General features: G+C 48.9%; 1 protein-coding gene across 1 annotated transcript in view; it reads right to left on the bottom strand.

The window, feature by feature from the left end:
* Positions 1 to 17,972, bottom strand: part of LOC120939757 (NACHT, LRR and PYD domains-containing protein 3-like) — a 220,999-nt gene that overhangs the window by 128,880 nt on the left and 74,147 nt on the right. Inside the window, exon 8 of the mRNA XM_040352092.1 lies at positions 11,457 to 13,161. Within this exon, the coding sequence (XP_040208026.1) occupies positions 11,457 to 13,161 (1,705 nt within the window). The remainder of the gene's footprint in view (positions 1 to 11,456; positions 13,162 to 17,972) is intronic.

Raw genomic sequence — 17,972 nt, 5'->3', positions numbered from 1 at the left:
CGGTTCCCTTTCCTTTTAATTTCTTCCCTTAAATTTATACCCAAACATCTATTAATACAATAATAAGACCATCATTTCCACATGACATTAAATAAATTCTTTAGTTTTCCATTTTATCTGTTATAAGTGATATCCCAAAAATTACATTTAACCCTCTCCCTTCCTTACTGATTATATTAATAATTATCAGTAAATATTACTAAGGATAAAGTGTGTTAGTCCGGCTTCCATAAAGCTATCTTCAAAATAACATATTAATACTTATTACCACAGTCCTTTTGTTATAGCTTTCAATTACATTCTGCTTCTTTAATTACTTTTGCTCATATTATCAGTATCATTTTTATTGGGTACTTATCGTTCCTTTTGCGATGTTAGTTCTGGTCCGCTTTGTCTGGTCGGGCAGCTCCTGCACTTTAACCACCGGCCTGTCTGAACTGCCTGGTTCCCTCTGAGCTCCGTTCCCGAGCCCGGCCAAGGTCCTCCAAAACCTTCCGACCTCCGCCAAGGCTCTCACAAGACTCCGCTCGTTGTCTCCGGGCAACAGAGACAGCTGATGCCAGATGATGCACTCCAGGGTCTCTTTTCCTCTCGACACCGTGCTCCCAAACCTACTGCAGGACACCGCACCAGCAACGGCTCAGGCAGGTCTCCTGATGCTAAACGTCAGACTCCGGCAACCAGCTTCCCGTACTCCGACCAGACATAGCCCAGAGCCCGGACTGCAAACACGTGGATGCCGAGCACGCTATCCTGTAAGCCAGACAAACCAGGTACCCCCGGCGAGCCAGATATATGTCTTTTAGCCAGCTTAAATTAGGCAAAACTTTGCAGTATGCAAGCATAGCTTTCTGCGGGAATCCCCTCTACCATAGCAGTTTAATGCTGCTAGAAGCTATACGAACATGCCTCCCTTCACTGCAGCGCTGCTGCTGCCATCTTACTCAGCAGCTCCTCCTCCCTCCACTCCCTGATTTTTAAACTAAATTATTACACATGCAGTTTGAGATGCGACAGTAGAGTGTCACTGATGTTGTCTGGGAGTTGTAATGTTCTCTAAAATGAACAACCAAACTGATAAGAGGCATGGAGGAGCTCAGCTATGAGGAAAGATTAGAAGAACTAAATCTATTCACTCTTGAGAAGAGGAGAATTAGGGGGGATATGATCAACATGTACAAATATATAAGAGGTCCATACAGTGTACTTGGTGTTGAGTTATTCACTTTACGGTCAACACTGAGGACAAGGGGGCACTCTTTACGTCTAGAGGAAAAGAGATTTCACCTCCAAATACGGAAAGTTTTTTTCACAGTAAGAGCTGTGAAAATGTGGAACAGACTCCCTCCAGAGGTGGTTCTGGCCAGCTCAGTAGATTGCTTTAAGAAAGGCCTGGATTCTTTCCTAAATGTACATAAAATAACTGAGTACTAAGATTTGTAGGTAAAGTTGATCCAGGGTAAATCCGATTGCCTCTCGGGGGATCAGGAGGGAATTTTTTCCCCTGCTGTAGCAAATTAGATCATGCTCTGCTGGGGTTTTTTGCCTTCCTCTGGATCAACTGTGGGTATGGAGTTGGGTGTATGGGATTGTATTGTGTTTTTTTATTTTGTTTGTTTATTTTTTTGTGGTTGAACTGGATGGACTTGTGTCTTTTTTCAACCTGACTAACTATGTAACTATGTAACTAACTATGTAACTATGACATACAGGTTTTGAGGCTTTCCCCAAGAAATTGCATCATTTTAATGTTAACCCTTGGGCTGCTGAAAATACTCCCTTAATGAGTAAATTGCATACATCATATTTCCCTATTTAAAGTTGTCTAGTTGTCTCACAATATGTAATAAAGTGAGCCTCCAGTATCCAGGTTACCTTAGCTGACTTCATACCAAAGAAATGTCTTTGCAAACTGACCAAGCTCTTAAAAGGTCATATTGTTGCTTGCAGTGACCATTTCCTTACACATAAGTCCTGTATATACTACAGTGATAACTTGGAATATTCAGTCTTGTATCAGAGCTGCTATCATACACGCATCTGAGTCTGATCATTGTGCCATGCTGCAAACAGCATCTTTAGTTAAGTATTCTTGTTATATTTTATATTATTTGTTATCTGTATCTATCATGACTTAATTAAATGTTATATTTATAAATATTTTATGTTATCTATAGTGATGGACGAACATCTGACGGGACGGTTCACAAACGCTAACCGCAAACTTTCGCAAATGTCCGCGAACCGCAAGTTCGCGGCGGTCCCCATTGACTTTAATGGCAGGCGAATATTAAAAACCTGCAGGTCATATTTGCAGCCACAAAATACTTACTAGCTGTGCACAAATAGTGTGGCTGGAGGTAGATTAAGCTATTTCACCGGATACAGAAGTGTCAGCCATTACAGGCCCCAAAAATGTAACCGATGAAGCTGACTGATGGTCTGATGTGCCTACACACCATCGGTTAAAAAAACGATCCTGTCAGAACGCGGTGATGTAAAACACACAACGTGCTGAAAAAAACGAAGTTCAATGCTTCCAAGCATGCGTCGACTTGATTCTGAGAATGCGCAGCTTTTTGACTGATGCTTTTGCATACTAAACGATCGGTTTTTACCTATCGGTTAGGCGTCCATCGGTTCAATTTTAAAGCAAGTTCTTTTTTTTTGACCGAAGGACAACTGACCGATGGGGCCCACACACGATCGGTTTGGACCAATGAAACGGACCTTCAGTCCGTTCTCATCGGTTGTGACCGATCTTGTGTACGTGGCCTAAGTGTCGGCCAGTACAGGCCCAAAAAATTAGCCCACAGGTATTCACCTGAATTTGAATGAAACATGGTCTATCGGTCACATGTGTTGAATTCCGCCGAGATCCATTCCTTATTCATTTTTATAAATGTGAGGTAGTCAACACTTTTGTGAGCTAGGCGAGTGTGCTTATCGGTCACGACCCCCCCTGCTGCGCTGAACGTCCTTTCGGACAGGACACTGGATGAGGGGCAAGCCAACAGTTCCATTGCAAATTGTGCAAGCTCTGGCCAGAGGTCAAGCCTGCCCACCCAGTAGTTCAGGGGTACATCACTTCTCAGTGCGTCCACATCGGCCCTTACCCGATGTAGTCGGACACCTGTCGGTCTAGGCGTTCCCTGATGTTGGATCCGGAGGACAGCTGTCGATGGGTCGGCTGAAAGAATGATCTAATATCATTAGTGACCAAGACATCATCAAACTGCCCTCTTCTTGCAGGCGCTGTTGGATTGGTACCCGAAACTGTTTCTCTGTTAGTGGAAATTCCTCTGCCAGCGGATGCAAAAGCAGAATGCAGCATTTCTCGAAGCATGGCCTGGAAGTGCTGCATTCTGATAGCCCTCTGTGATGGTGGTAACATTTCCACCATGTTTTGTTTGTACCGGGGGTCAAAGTACGTTGCCACCCAGTACTGGTCCTTGCCCTTCATGCTTTTTATACAGGGGTCCCTCTTAAAACACTGGAGCATGAAGCCCTTATTTGCACTAAACTGGAAGAGCTGCACTGGCCTGGCTCCTGCTCATCATCCAGGATAATATTGTCCTCGTTCTCCTCCCCCCATCCACGGACAACACCAGGGATCCCAGAAAGGTCTAAATCATGCTCTCCTGGCTCCTCCTCCTCCGCCCAGGCACCATCCTCCTCTGACTCCTCTTCAGACTCACATTGTTGACTTGTTTCAGGTGGAGTAGCCCCCCCTGGAAATTCATCCAGCATTGTGACTTCCTCATCTTCCTGCTCCTGCTCCTCGATGGTTTGATCAATGACATGACGCAATGCACGCTCCAGAAAGAAGGCGTAAGGTACGATGCCACTGATGGCACCCTGGCTGCGACTGTCCAGTTTGGTGATCTCATGAGTCTGCATTAGTCGCGCATGAGCAGCCACTGGCACGGTGAAAAAAAACAAGCTCCCCAGAACCTGTCCTGCTGCAGAGTTCGTACAGGTTGTCGTTAACTGCATGTTTCTGCTGGAGCAGCCTATCAAGCATATACAATGTTGAGTTCCATCGCGTCGGGCAGTCACAAATAAAGACGTCTGATGGGCAGGTTGTGACGCTGCTGAATGTCAGCAAGGCGAGCCATGGCCGTATAAGATCTTCTGAAATGGGCCGAGATTTTCCTGGCCTGCCGCAAGACGTCCTGGACCCCAGGGTATTTGCCAACGAATCGCTGCACAACCAAGTTCAGGACGTGTGCCATGCATGGAACGTGTGTAATTTTGCCCTGTTCAGCAGATTGGCACCGTTGTCGCACACCACTTTACCAACTGTCAATTTGAGCGGTGTTAGCCACTGATCTGCCTGTGAACGCAAAGCTGAAACGAGTGCTGTACCAGTGTGGCTCAGCGGAAGAGACGGTAGCATCGGAAAATGAGGAGTCAGCCGAGGAGGAGAGGGAGGATGGAGTAGTAGGAGGAGTAGAAGAAAAGGCAGGCCTGCATGCAATCCGTGGCGGTAAAACCAAATCTACATGGGTGCCACAGGTTACATGCTTGACGGCCGTCAGAAGGTTCACCCAGTGAGAAGTAAAAGTTATATACCTTCCCTGCCCATGTTTGCTAGACCACGTGTCTGTGGTCAGATGTATCTTGGCACCAACACTGTGTGCCAGAGATACATTCACTTGCCGCTGAACATGGCCATATAGCTCTGGGATGCCCTTCTGTGAAAAAAAATTCCTTCCTGGGACCTTCCATTGTGGTGTTCCAATGGCCACAAATTTTCGAAAGGCCTCCGAGTCCACCTGTTTATATGGCAGTAGTTAGCGGGCTATCAGTTCCGACAAGCCAGCGGTCAACCGTTGGGCAAGAGGGTTAACCTCTTACGATCGAACATTTGGGCCACGGAAGCCTGCCTTTTTGCAGAAAAACGTGAGGACGGCATGATGGAAGGTGGAGTGGAGGACAATTGTGAGCATAGAGGAGAAGGAGAAGAGGCTGGACGGTGAGAGCCTGGAGTGTGGCTTTGTGGGTTCTGATGGTGTTGCTCCCACTGGGCTCGGTGATGGGAGGCCAGGTACCTTCTTAAGGCGGTCGTCCCTAGGTGAGTGTTGGGCTTACCGCGACTTATGCGTTGACTGCAAAGGCTGCAGATGGCAACACCATTGTCTGCAGCAGACACGTTAAAAAAAGCCCACACTGCGGAGCCATGGGCCAGCGTCCTGGGAGCGCCCTCCTCTTCCTCTCTTGTGGGCACCCACGTGACGTCTGTAGACACGTCATCATCGACGTCACCTTCCCCTTTACTACCAATAGAGATCTCGGAGTAGGCAGCAACAGCGGGCACCAACCTCCTTGGGCTGATCTGAGTACTGTCGTCAGACTGCTTAGTGCCGGCTGTTGCTACCTCCTCTTCCTGATCCGAAGCCAAGAATGGTGGAGGGTATATGGTGGTGGTGATGTTGGTGGTGAGCCACTCAACCAAGTCTGGTGCGTCCTTTGACATAATCGAACGAACATTGTGCCACTTCCCACTTTGGCTCCGGCCTAGTGCTCCTGCCCTACCCCTACCACCCCTGCGGAAGGGCCTGCCTCTTCCTCTGCCTGTCATTTTTTAAATGACCCTGTGACAAAAGTCTCTAGAGAAGTGCAGTATATGTGGAAGAAGGTATATAACACCCTGCTTCAATCTGTCGTTTTGGGGGGCCACTGGTTTATCGCACCAGCTATTAAACTTTTTTTTCAGGAAATGTTGTCATTGTGTGTAGCAGAGGTAATGCAGCAAAAGCGACAAAAATTCTGCAGTACCCAAATACGCTATTATGAAAGTATATTTTTAGATAACACCCTGCTTCAATCTGGCGTTTTGGGGGGCCACTGGTTTATCGTACTAGTTATGAAACTTTTTTTCAGGAAATTTTGTCACTGTGTGTAGCAGAGGTAACGCAGAGAAAGAGGCAAAAATTCAGCAGTAACCAAATACACCACCAGTCACAATGCTGCACAATACAAATCCACTATAATATGCTTCCTATATTCGAAAGTATATTATAAGTGTATTACTGCACACCAAAAAATAGTACACCTATACCAGTGCTTGAAAGGACTTTTGTGGACCTGTTAGGTAACGATTTGTGTCACTACAGTCTGTCCCTGCTCCAAACAGCAACCTGTCCCTACACTGACAAAAAGTATATGAATGTATTACACCTATATACTGCACAGCAAGTAGTACACCTATACCAGTCCTTAAAAGGACTTTTGTGGACCTTTTAGATAGCTATTTGATTGAATACAGCCTGTCCCTGCTCCAAACAGCAACCTCTCCCTACACTGACAAAAAGCAGAATGTAAGATGGCCACCAGATCAGGCCTATTTATAAGGTAGGAGGTATGTTAATGTTTTGAAATGTCTCAAAGTTCTTCTCAATGTAAAATGGCGGACCGCCGCGAATATTGCCAGATGTCTGCCTGTTTGGCGGACCGCGAACGAGCAAAATTTGCTGCGAAGCGACCACCGGGCAAACCGCCAGGCCATCTCTAGTTATCTATCTGTATCGAATACAACTACAAAAAATGTAAACTATCATGTATCCGTGATAAAATATCCTCGTTGAACAATTATTTGTACCAAACTTTTTTTGCATTAGTAAATGTCATCCAGGGAAATGCCCAGCTTCCTATGCCCTTTGTTTGACAATTCCTTGTCTAATAGCCCAGACAAATTAAATTGATTTTTAAGATTTGGCTCCCATTTTTTTCATTGGGGTTTGAATCCAGCATTGAAACTGTCCTTATGTTTGTGAACTGACCCTGAATCCAAATCTTGGGGTTTCAGCTCCTCACTACAAAAACACAATTAAAACCACAATGGAGCATAATCTGACCACAGTCAATTACCTGTGGAGGTCTGTCTTATTATTAGTAATACATTTAAAGTGGCTGTAACCCTAAAAAAAAAAAAAATCCCCCTGTCCCGTTAATGCTTTATAAACAGGACCGTGATTCCGCAGTGTCAATGTCCCTTCCATGTTTTACAATACCTGGCTAATCCTACCTTTTCCTATGTTGCCCTGTTTAAACTGACTATGCCAATCATGGCTTCTGATCCCTGATGGCGCGGTCAGATTACGCGCCTCCGTCTTCCTGCTCTCTCCTTAGTATCTCTGAATCTCCCCCTCCCTCTCTCCCTGTCACTTCTATAGTCTGTGTGAGAGCTTATCTCCTCCATGCCCCTTACTGTCTGCTGGCCATCGCTTTCTACAACTTCCTAAAAATTCAAGCATGCTTTGCAGCTTCACCTCAATTTCTAAGGACTGCATATCTCCTGGTACCTTCTGCCTGCACGCAGTGATTCCCATACAGACTTCGCCTCCTGAAACTCCTACCCTCAGCACCTCTCTAATTCAGCTCTGTGAAATGTGTGACATAGCAGTGCCTACTCACAGGGCATAGAGACTACAAGTCACAGAATTCAAGAAAGTAAATGTCTGGGGATCTTCACAAAATATGTTTACAAACTTCCTAGATCATTCAGATTAACCACTTGTTGTTAAGCCACTCTCTGATCTTTATACCATCCCCATTGTTAGATAACAACCTGTGTCCTAGTATCTGTGCTTTATAAACAAAAAGCAGATTTGTACCCGATTTCACAGCGCCTCCCGGTGCTTGCGTAACTCCTGGCTTACTCCTCTACCCGTCTGACAGATGCAGCAGAAAGGGCCAAGAACTCCTGCTGACGTCAGTTGAGGAGGAGAGGAGGAGAGAGCCGGGATTTAGGTGAGCGCCGGGAGGCGCTGTAAAATCGGATAGAAATCTGCTTTTTTTTTTAAAAAAAGCACAGACACTAGGACACAGGTTGTTATCTAACAATGGGGATGATATGAAGATCACATGATTTTGTAGCAGTGGGGAGGCGAGCACAGCAGCGCTAGTAAGAGCTGACAGGCAGGGACATTTTTTAAAGATTTAATAGATTATTTAATGTATTAAAGGGGTTGTAAACCTTTGTGTTTTTTCACCTTAATGCATCCTATGCATTAAGGTAAAAAAACACCTTGCACTGTCCGGCCCCTCCGAGCCCCCGTTTTACTTACCTAAGCCCCGAATCTCTGTGGGAGCGATCCTGCGTTGCTTTCCCCCAGCTCGTGTCGGCTCTTCATTGGATGATTGATAGCAGCACAGCCATTGGCTCCCGCTGCTGTCAATCAAATCAATAACGCCTTGCGCCGGGGGCGGGGCATGGTATGTTTGTTATTTAAAAAATTAAAAAATAAACCTTTACAACCCCTTTAAGGTTTAAACATGCACTACAGACACTGATTTACTCATTATATAAGGTCTTTAACCACTTAAGGACCGCCGCACGACTTTATACGTAGACAGAATGGCACGGCTGGGCACTAGGGCGTACAGGTATGTCCCCTTTAAGAACCCAGCCGTGGGTCGCGAGCGCTCTGCCGCCGGTGCGCTCACGACCTGGCCTGAAGCTCCATGACCGCGCCCGCTGTTGATGCCACTATGCAGTGCATATTTTGTGAGGGGTTAGCCCGGTAGCGGGGTGTGTGACCCCTTGGATGGGTTCACCACACACTGAATTTATAAAGACTGGCAGTCGAAGACGGTTGAAAACAAAGTTTTTGGTTTATTTTTCCATCTTGCTGGAAAACAATTGCAAGCATCCAAACAGCATAAACAAAATCAAACATAAAATAACTCCTAGCCACTTTGGGCGTCTACCTTCCACACAGGAACCTATCTATGAAGTCTAACACAGCCTACCGCTGGATAGACAGTGCTGGTCATACAGCACAAAACAATAGTCTTTTGATTTTGATCACACAGAAAAAATCAATCCTCTTCTCACCTTCACAGAAGACCTTCTGGCACTGCTCTCCTACTCACACAGCCTTAGGAGTGATGCAGCCAATTAGTGGTAACCCTCTGGACTTCTTATAGAGGGCTTAATTGCCTCACTCTGAACAGCGGGAGTCTTTCAACGCCCTTAGACCTTGTCTGGCTATTTTTGCAGCCGACGCCCAATAATGATTAGTGTATTGTCTAAGCAAGGCAGAAATGTATGTCCCGTTTGTGACAACACCCACAGATTTACCTGACTTCCTGTCACAATTTATATAAACTTGTCTGCTTTGTTTTGAGAAAATATATAATGTTTGGGGGGGGGGGGGTGTTTATGTAATCTTCAGGCCTATATTGATTTTTTAAGCATGGGTGCAAAAATAGCTCTGGCAGCAAGAGGGTTAATCCTGCACAGATCATACAGTGTGCTGCTCTCCCATAGTGGACCCCATCCCAGATATCCCCCCAGCACTCTGACCCCTGTACATCCCAGATATCCCCCCAGCACTCTGACCCCTCTACATCCCAGATATTCCCCAGCACTCTGACCCAACTACATCCCAGATATCCCTTCAGCACTCTGACCCCTCTACACCCTAGATATCCCCCCAGAACTCTGACCCCTCTACACCCCAGATATACCCCCAGCACTCTGACCCCTCTACACCCCAGATATCCCCCCAGCACTCTGACCTCTCTACACCCCAGATATCCCCCCAGCACTCTGACTCCTCTACACCCCAGATATCCCCCCAGAACTCTGACCGCTCTACACCCCAGATATCCCACCAACACCCTGACCCCTCTACGCCCCAGATATCCCCCCAGCACTCTGACTCCTCTATACCCCAGATATCCCCCCAGTACTCTGACCCCTCTACACCCCAGATATCCCCCCAGCACTCTGACCTCTCTACACCCCAGATATCCCCCCAGTACTCTGACCTCTCTACACCCCAGATATCCCCCCAGTACTCTGACCTCTCTACACCCCAGATATACCCCCAGCACTCTGACCTCTCTACACCCCAGATATCCCCCCAGTACTCTGACCCCTCTACACCCCTGATATCCCCCAGCACTCTGACCCCTCTACATCCCAGATATCCCCCCAACACCCTGACCCCTCTATGCCCCAGATATCCCCCAGCACTCTGACCCCTCTACACCCCTGATATCCCCCCAGCACTCTGACCCCTCTACATCCCAGATATCCCCCCAGCACTATGACCCCTCTACACTCCAGATATTCCCCCAGTACTCTGACCCCTCTACACCCCAGATATCCCCCCAGCACTCTGACCCCTCTACATCCCAGATATCCCCCCAGCACTATGACCCCTCTACACTCCAGATATCCCCCCAGTACTCTGACCCCTCTACACCCCAGATATCCCCCCGGCACTCTGACCCCACTACATCCCAGATATCCCCCCAGCACTCTGACCCCTCTATGCCCCAGATATCCCCCCAGCACTCTGACCGCTCTATGCCCCAGATATCCCCCCAGCACTCTGACCCCTCTACATCCCAGATATCCCCCCAGCACTGTAACCATATACCATAACATACCCCTTGTATTGTGACCCCACTACATCCCTGATACCCCCTACACTGTGGCCTTGCTAGATCCCTGATACTTCAAGCACTATAGCCACCCAGGCTACACCAAGCATTGCTACCACTATACACCCCAGATCCCCCATCAGCATTGTTTTCCCGCATGCACCCATGATATCCCCCAGCACTATTATTCCATCCATGTAGTACCCCCTTTTCCAGTGGAGATACACTGCACTCACCTATACCAATCAAGCAGGCAGAAGGAGGGGTGGAGGGGAGAGCATCTCTCCAGGCATTCCAAGCCTTTTTGTGCAAACAGTGCTGGACAGCTGGGCTCACCATGACACCATTAACAATGCAACTTACGCAGGTGGGCTCTCAATGCTGCCGACTCAGCAGCTCCCACTCCAGCTCCTACCCTGCAGCCTTCGAGTCTTAAGCATTCAAGCTGCATGGGGTGGGGTCAGAGCATCACTGGCGCTTCAGCCCTGCCCCTACTTGCTGGCTGTGGAATAGGTATTATTCTACACAGCATGGCACACCACTGCCAGCCTACCACCCCTGTGTATCCATCACTCTCAGTGCCATCATGGGGTCCCCAATTTAGGGGCAGCGTGGGCTCAAGGACCAGCTGCTTTGGGGAAAGTGCTGGGGCCCCTGGGCAGTGCCCAGGTGTGCCCTCTCATTAAAGACAGCCCTGGCTGACACCCATCTGCCATCTGATCAGCTCAAAACAGACAAGTGGCGATACGTCTGCCATCTGTCTTGGCGGATCGGATGAGATTTGATGAAAACAGACATGCTGTCTGTTTTCATCCGCTCTCCCCATATAGATCAGCGGGGCTTTGACAGGCGGACTCCGCTGAGCGGATCCGCCCCATGTGAAAGAGGCCTTACTGTATTTAAACCAGGAAAATCCACATTTGCGTGTCTCTATAGCTTGAAATGTGAAAGTATTGTCAAAGGTGAGTTTGGCCACCACCCAAAGAGCACAGAATCCCAAGCTGGACATGTATAGTTTGAAAAAAGAAATGCATTTGTCAATATTAAATGTTTACCTCAAACTCCTGATGGTGTGTAGAGCTGGTAAGAGTTCCCCTAATCCTTCATCTTGAATCTTGCATCTCTTTAGATTTAGATGTTCTGTCTCTTTGCAGGATTGAAGGATAAAAGACAACACAGAGCAGTCTGCTGAGGTGAGAGTAATCCCAGAAAAGTCAATGTCACTGTTTGATCCAATACATTGTAACACTAACTCTGTATTACTGCTCTGATGCGGATAGTAAAATACATTAAGAAGATCTCTGGAGCCCCTGATAGATTTGTCAGATTTTTGTACCTTTGCCTTCCTCTGGATCCAGGAGATGACGTGTCTGGAAGCCTCAGCAGACATGTCTCCTACATGAGACTCTAACATGGATCTAGTAGAAGAGTCTGAGAGACCGCAGAGGAAAGGAAAGAACATTTCAGCACGGCCATTTTTGTACGATTCAGCCCTATTAAGTGATTTCTGCAATCTTTTGGGATTATAGTTAATAAAATGAACTAAAGCAGCAAGGAACTCCTGAAGAGTGAGATGTAAGAAGGTGTAATCCACATCAGGAGGCCGACCAGATCCCATCATGAGACATGAAAATAGATAGTTATCAGTTCTCACACTGAATGAGTGCAGATGGCATCGATCAAATACAGTCATGTGATTCATGAGTCCATGTTCTGCCATCCGTCCGATAGATATCAAATCCTGGGTGGTGGAAGTGTCATCTTTATTCTGTCTGTGATTGGCCAGAATGTTGGAGACAAAGGTCACAAAGAGTTGAGTCACTGTTTTGGGCCATGATTGCATCATCTGATCGGTGTTTGTAGGTTGGGCTCTGAAGCACATTGATAACACTGTACAGACGATCCAGCAGTATGATGGGATATAACAGAGAGTGCACAGCGTGCCATTCTCCTGTACATAATGAAAAGCCTTCTCTGAGAGTTCCTTGTCTCCAAAGAAATGGTCAAAGTAGATGAGTTGGTCTCTGTGGTGGAATCCAATGATCTCAGCCATTCTCTGGAAATTCTTGGTGTTAATTGATGCCAGTCTGGTTGGATGGCTGGTTACCAGTACGGAGCAACCCATAAGAAGTCTCTGTCTTACCAAACTATCCACAATCACACCAAGATTTTCTCTCTGTTTTGGATTAGAACATATTTTAGTTGTTCTGAAATCCATTTGGTGAATACTTTCATCTAATCCATCAAATATAAACAGAGGTCCCTCTGCATGTTGTAAAATATTTCCAATCTGACCCTCCAAATGTGGATATTGTTGAAGAATCATCTCCTCCAAACTGACCTTCCCCAGTTTATTGAGTTCTCGGAATTTGAAGAAGAAGACAAAAGCAAATCTCTGGTAGAGTTCTCCATTCGCCCAATCATAGACAATCTTCTTCATCAGTGTGGTCTTCCCTATTCCTGGCACTCCGCTCACCATTACTGCACATCGTGACTGGTGGCTCCAACTGAACAGCTTGACAACATCAATGTGTTCCGGAGCAGCATTTGTATCCATTAAAGATTTCCTTTGCTTTACCGCAGTCTGTATTAGCTTCTTTCGGGTGAATTTTGTGACTGGATTAATGGAGGCAACAGTCAGGTTCACATAACGTTCATTGATGGGAAATGTTTGTGGTTCCAGAGTAAATCCTGGGGGACTCGGCTCCACTAGAGTTTTAGTTTCCTCCAGCAGATGTTGCTTGTGTTTTATTTGAATTTCTGGAAATAAATGGAAATTATTTGAAATTTCAGGTCAAAGTAGAAATTGGAAATGTGTTGTATGATATAAACAATTATTTATTTTGTGTTTTTAAATGTTAATACAAATGTGAGTTTTGCCCCAGATACAGTATTACAGATGACCATGAGTACTTTTAACAGAGAGCTGTGTTAGGTCACTAAAAATTACTAATATTCTAAATTAGAAAAATAGTATTTAACTGATTTTCTGAATGAATAGATTAATAAAGTAATTTATATGTGTAAAGCAGAGGATGGCTGAACATTTGACCAAATGCAACCAAGTGGCCATTTCAGGGTGCTATGTAATGTAATGCTGTGTAATGTAAAGGGGTCTAGAGGTGAAGGTAGCTGTGTAATTTTAAAGGGGTCTGTAGGTGAAGGGTGCTGTGTAATGTAAAGGGGTCCAGGGGTGCAGGGTGCTGTGTAATGTAAAGTGGTTCAGGGTGCTGTGTAATGTAAAGGGGTCTAGAGGTGCAGGGTGCTGTGTAATGTAAAGGGGTATAGAGGTGAAGGGTGCTGTGTCGTGTAAAGGGGTCCAGAGGTGCAGGGTGCTGTGTAATGTAAAGGGGTCTAGAGGTGCTGTGTAATGTAAAGGGGTCTAGAGGTGCAGGGTGCTGTGTAATGTAAAGGGGTCCAGATGTGCAGGGTGCTGTGTAATGTAAAGGGGTCCAGAGTGCTGTGTAATGTAAAGAGGTGCAGGGGGCTGTGTAATGTAAAGGGGTCCAGAGGTGCAGGGGGCTGTGTAATGTAAAGGGGTCCAGAGGTGCAGGGGGCTGTGTAATGTAAAGAGGTGCAGGGGGGCTGTGTAATGTAAAGGGGTCCGGAGGTGCAGGGTGCTGTGTAATGTAAAGGGGTCCAGAGGTGCAGGGGGCTGTGTAATGTAAAGAGGTCCAGAGGTGCAGGGGGCTGTGTAATGTAAAGGGGTCCAGAGGTGCAGGGGGCTGTGTAATGTAAAGAGGTGCAGGGGGGCTGTGTAATGTAAAGGGGTCCAGAGCTGCAGGGGGTTGTGTAATGTAAAGGGGTCCAGAGTGCTGTGTAATGTAAAGGGGTCCAGAGGTGCAGGGGGCTGTGTAATGTAAAGGGGTCCAGAGGTGCAGGGGGCTGTGTAATGTAAAGAGGTGCAGGGGGCTGTGTAATGTAAAGGGGTTAGAGGTGCTGTGTAATGTAAAGGGGTTCAGGGTGCTGTGTAATGTAAAGGGGTCTAGAGGTGCAGGGTGCTGTGTAATGTAAAGGGGTTAGAGGTGCTGTGTAATGTAAATGGGTCTAGAGGTGCAGGGTGCTGTGTAATGTAAAGGGGTCCAGAGTGTTGTGTAATGTAAAGAGGTGCAGGGGGCTGTGTAATGTAAAGGGGTCCAGAGGTGCAGGGGGGCTGTGTAATGTAAAGGGGTCCAGAGGTGCAGGGTGCTGTGTAATGTAAAGGGGTCCAGAGGTGCAGGGGGCTGTGTAATGTAAAGGGGTCCAGAGGTGCAGGGTGCTGTGTAATGTAAAGGGGTCCGGAGGTGCAGGGGGCTGTGTAATGTAAAGGGGTCCAGAGGTGCAGGGGGCTGTGTAATGTAAAGAGGTGCAGGGGGCTGTGTAATGTAAAAGGATGCAGTTGTGGAGAGTGGGGTACACAGTAGTAACAAAGAGATATTAAAGGATGCAGAGGTATGCAGGGGGTGTTTTTACATTTTAATGTGGGGGGTGCCAGATATTGGATCCGCCCCGGGTGCCGAATGCTCGAGGTACGCCCCTGACTGTATTAATTGTAGCGGTGCGAGCAGGGCATCTAGTCGTGCGGGGAGGCTGCCTGTAACATTCCTCAGTCAGGCTATCCCCGTGTGAGCCGGAGTTGGTGGGCGGAACTGTGGGTGTGGCTGCCTCCTCTTCTCCTCCCACAGACTCCTTCACCATCGATAATGCTGCAGCTCAAGCAGCTAGAGGTGAGGACACAGCAGCCCCGCCCACAAGCCCGGGTCTTCATCTGCATTCATGCTATGCAAGTAAGTTACTCTGCAGTGTCACAACATAGAGTTCCAAGATGCACTGTGCCACCACAGCCTACCTTGTACCACCCAGCCTGCCCTGTACCACCCCAGCCTACCCTGTACCACCCAGCCTGCCCTGTGCAATGCCAGCCTACCCTGTACCACCCAGCCTGCCCTATGCAATCCCAGCCTGCCCTGTACCACCCCAGCCTGCCCTGTGCCATCCAGCCTGCCATGTACCACCCCAGCCTACCCTGTACCACCCAGCCTGCCTTGTGCAATGCCAGCCTACTCTGTACCATTCAGCCTGCCTTGTGCAATTCCAGCCTACCCTGTACCACCCAGCCTGCCTTGTGCAATGCCAGCCTACTCTGTACCACCCAGCCTGCCCTGTGCAATTTCAGCCTGCCCTGTACCACTCCAGCCTACCCTGTACCACCCCAGCCTGCCCTGTGCAATCCCAGCCTGCCCTGTACCACCCCAGCCTGCTCTATATCACCCAGCCTGCCCTGTACCACCCAGCCTGCCCTGTACCCCCCAAACAGCCCTGTACCACCCCAGCCTGCCCTGTACCACCCAGCCTGCCCTGTGCCACCACAGCCTGCCCTGTACCACCCCAGCCTTCCCTGTACCACTCCAAACTGCTCTGTGCCACCCTAACTTTCCCTGTACCACCCCAATCTGCCCTATGCCACCATAACTTGCCCTATACCACCCCAACCTGCCCAATGCCACCCTAACTTGCCCTGTACCACCCCAACCTTTCCCATGCCACCCTAACTTGCACTATACCACCCCAACCTGCCCTGTGCCACCCTAACTTGCCCTATACCACCCCAACCTGCACTATGCAACCCTAACTTGCCCTATACCACCCCAAACTACCCTATATCACCCCAACATGCCCTATACCACCTTAACCTGTCCTATACCACCCCACTACACCAACCTGCCACTATACCACTCTATACTACCCTAACCTGCCACTATACTATCATTTACAGGGGCTGGTTTGGGGTGCGCCGCGTGCCCGTGCGCTGCCTGCTTGGTGCTGGGCAGCCTAGACAGAGGGGGGGTGACACCATGTTTTACCGCACCGGGTGACACCAACCCTAGTGACGCCACTGGCTGGAGTCAGAAGGTTCTGTGTCTAGATGATTAAATGAGTCTAGAGCAGTGTTCGCCCTTTGCTTGCCTTTATCCGGCCCTTGACGCCTATGAAGGGGAACTATTTCTCTCACTGACAGCAATGATGGGGACAGGGGCGGACTGACAACTCATGGGGCCCCCGGGCAACAGGAGATCATGGGGCTCCCTGTATCCCTGCCCACACTCAAGCTACACCCACACACATCATGGGGGCACACAGCAGGGCCTAGGGGCATGGAGCAGGGCCTAGGGGCATGGGGGCAGATAGCTGGGCATGGGGCACAGAGCAGGGTGTGGGGCAGACATCAGGACATGGGGGCATAGAGCAGGACATAGGGTAGACAGCATGGCATGGGGGCAAAGAGCAGGGCATGGGGCAGACATCAGGGCATGGGGTCATAGAGCAGGGCATATGGTAGACAGCAGGGCATGGGGGCAGGGTATGGGGCAGAGAGAGTGCAGGGTATGGTGCAGAGAGTGCAGGGTATGGGGCAGAGAGAGTGCAGGGTGTGGACAGAGAGAGTGCATGGTATGGGGCAGAGAGAGTGCAGGGTATGGGGCAGAGAGAGTGCAGGGTATGGGGCAGAGAGAGTGCAGGGTATGGGGCAGATAGAGTGCAGGGTATGGACAGAGAGAGTGCAGGGTAGGGGCAGAGAGAGTGCAGGGTAGGGGCAGAGAGAGTGCAGGGTATGGGGCAGAGAGAGTGCAGGGTATGGGGCAGAGAGAGTGCAGGGTATGGGCAGAGAGAGTACAGGGTATGGGCAGAGAGAGTGCAGGATATGGGCAGAGAGAGTGCAGGGTATGGGGAGAGAGAGTGCAGGGTATGGGGCAGAGAGAGTGCAGGGTATGGGGCAGAGAGAGTGCAGGGTATGGGGCAGAGAGTGCAGGGTATGGGGCAGAGAGAGTGCAGGGTATGGGCAGAGAGAGTGCAGGGTATGGGCAGAGAGAGTGCAGGGTATGGGGCAGAGAGAGTGCAGGGTATGGGGCAGAGAGAGTGCAGGGTATGGGGCAGGGAGAGTGCAGGGTATGGGCAGAGAGAGTGCAGGGTATGGGGCAGAGAGAGTGCAGGGTATGGGCAGAGAGAGTGCAGGGTATGGGGCAGAGAGAGTGCAGGTTATGGGCAGAGAGAGTGCAGGGTATGGGCAGACTCTAGGGCATACTGGGCATGGAGCAGTGTTCAGAATGCTAGGCACTGGCAGGGATACTGTATAGGGACACAGGACAGACAGCAGAGCAACAGCAGACCTAGATGCAGAGTAGCGTGGGAAGCGGCTGTAAACATACCTCTCATGATGCGCTCCTCCGGCCGCCCCCCCCCCATCTCTTCTCCGAGGTGATGGCAAATAGAAGCACCTGGGTGGACGGAAGGGGGGGGAGGAGCCGGCCGGAAAATAGCGAATCACAAGAGGTCTGTTTACACTGCAGCCCTAGCAGGAAGCGCAGCGCTTCGGGACCCGATCTACCCGTCAGCTAGTTGTGATTGACGGGTAGATCGAAGGGGACGCAATCATGGGGCCCCCTACTGGTCACGGGCCCTCGGTCCGTGCCCGAACTGCCCTCTGGTCAGTCTGCCCCTGGATGGGGAACTATTTTATCCGCTGACACCAATGATGGGGAACTATTCCTTCCGCTGACACCAATGATGGGGCACTATTCCTCCCACTGACACCA

The sequence above is a fragment of the Rana temporaria genome, chromosome 5 (assembly GCF_905171775.1).
Source record: "Rana temporaria chromosome 5, aRanTem1.1, whole genome shotgun sequence".
Taxonomy (NCBI): domain Eukaryota; kingdom Metazoa; phylum Chordata; class Amphibia; order Anura; family Ranidae; genus Rana; species Rana temporaria.
The sequence above is the reverse complement of the archived record's forward strand: the minus strand, read 5'-3'. Positions and strand labels throughout refer to the sequence as shown.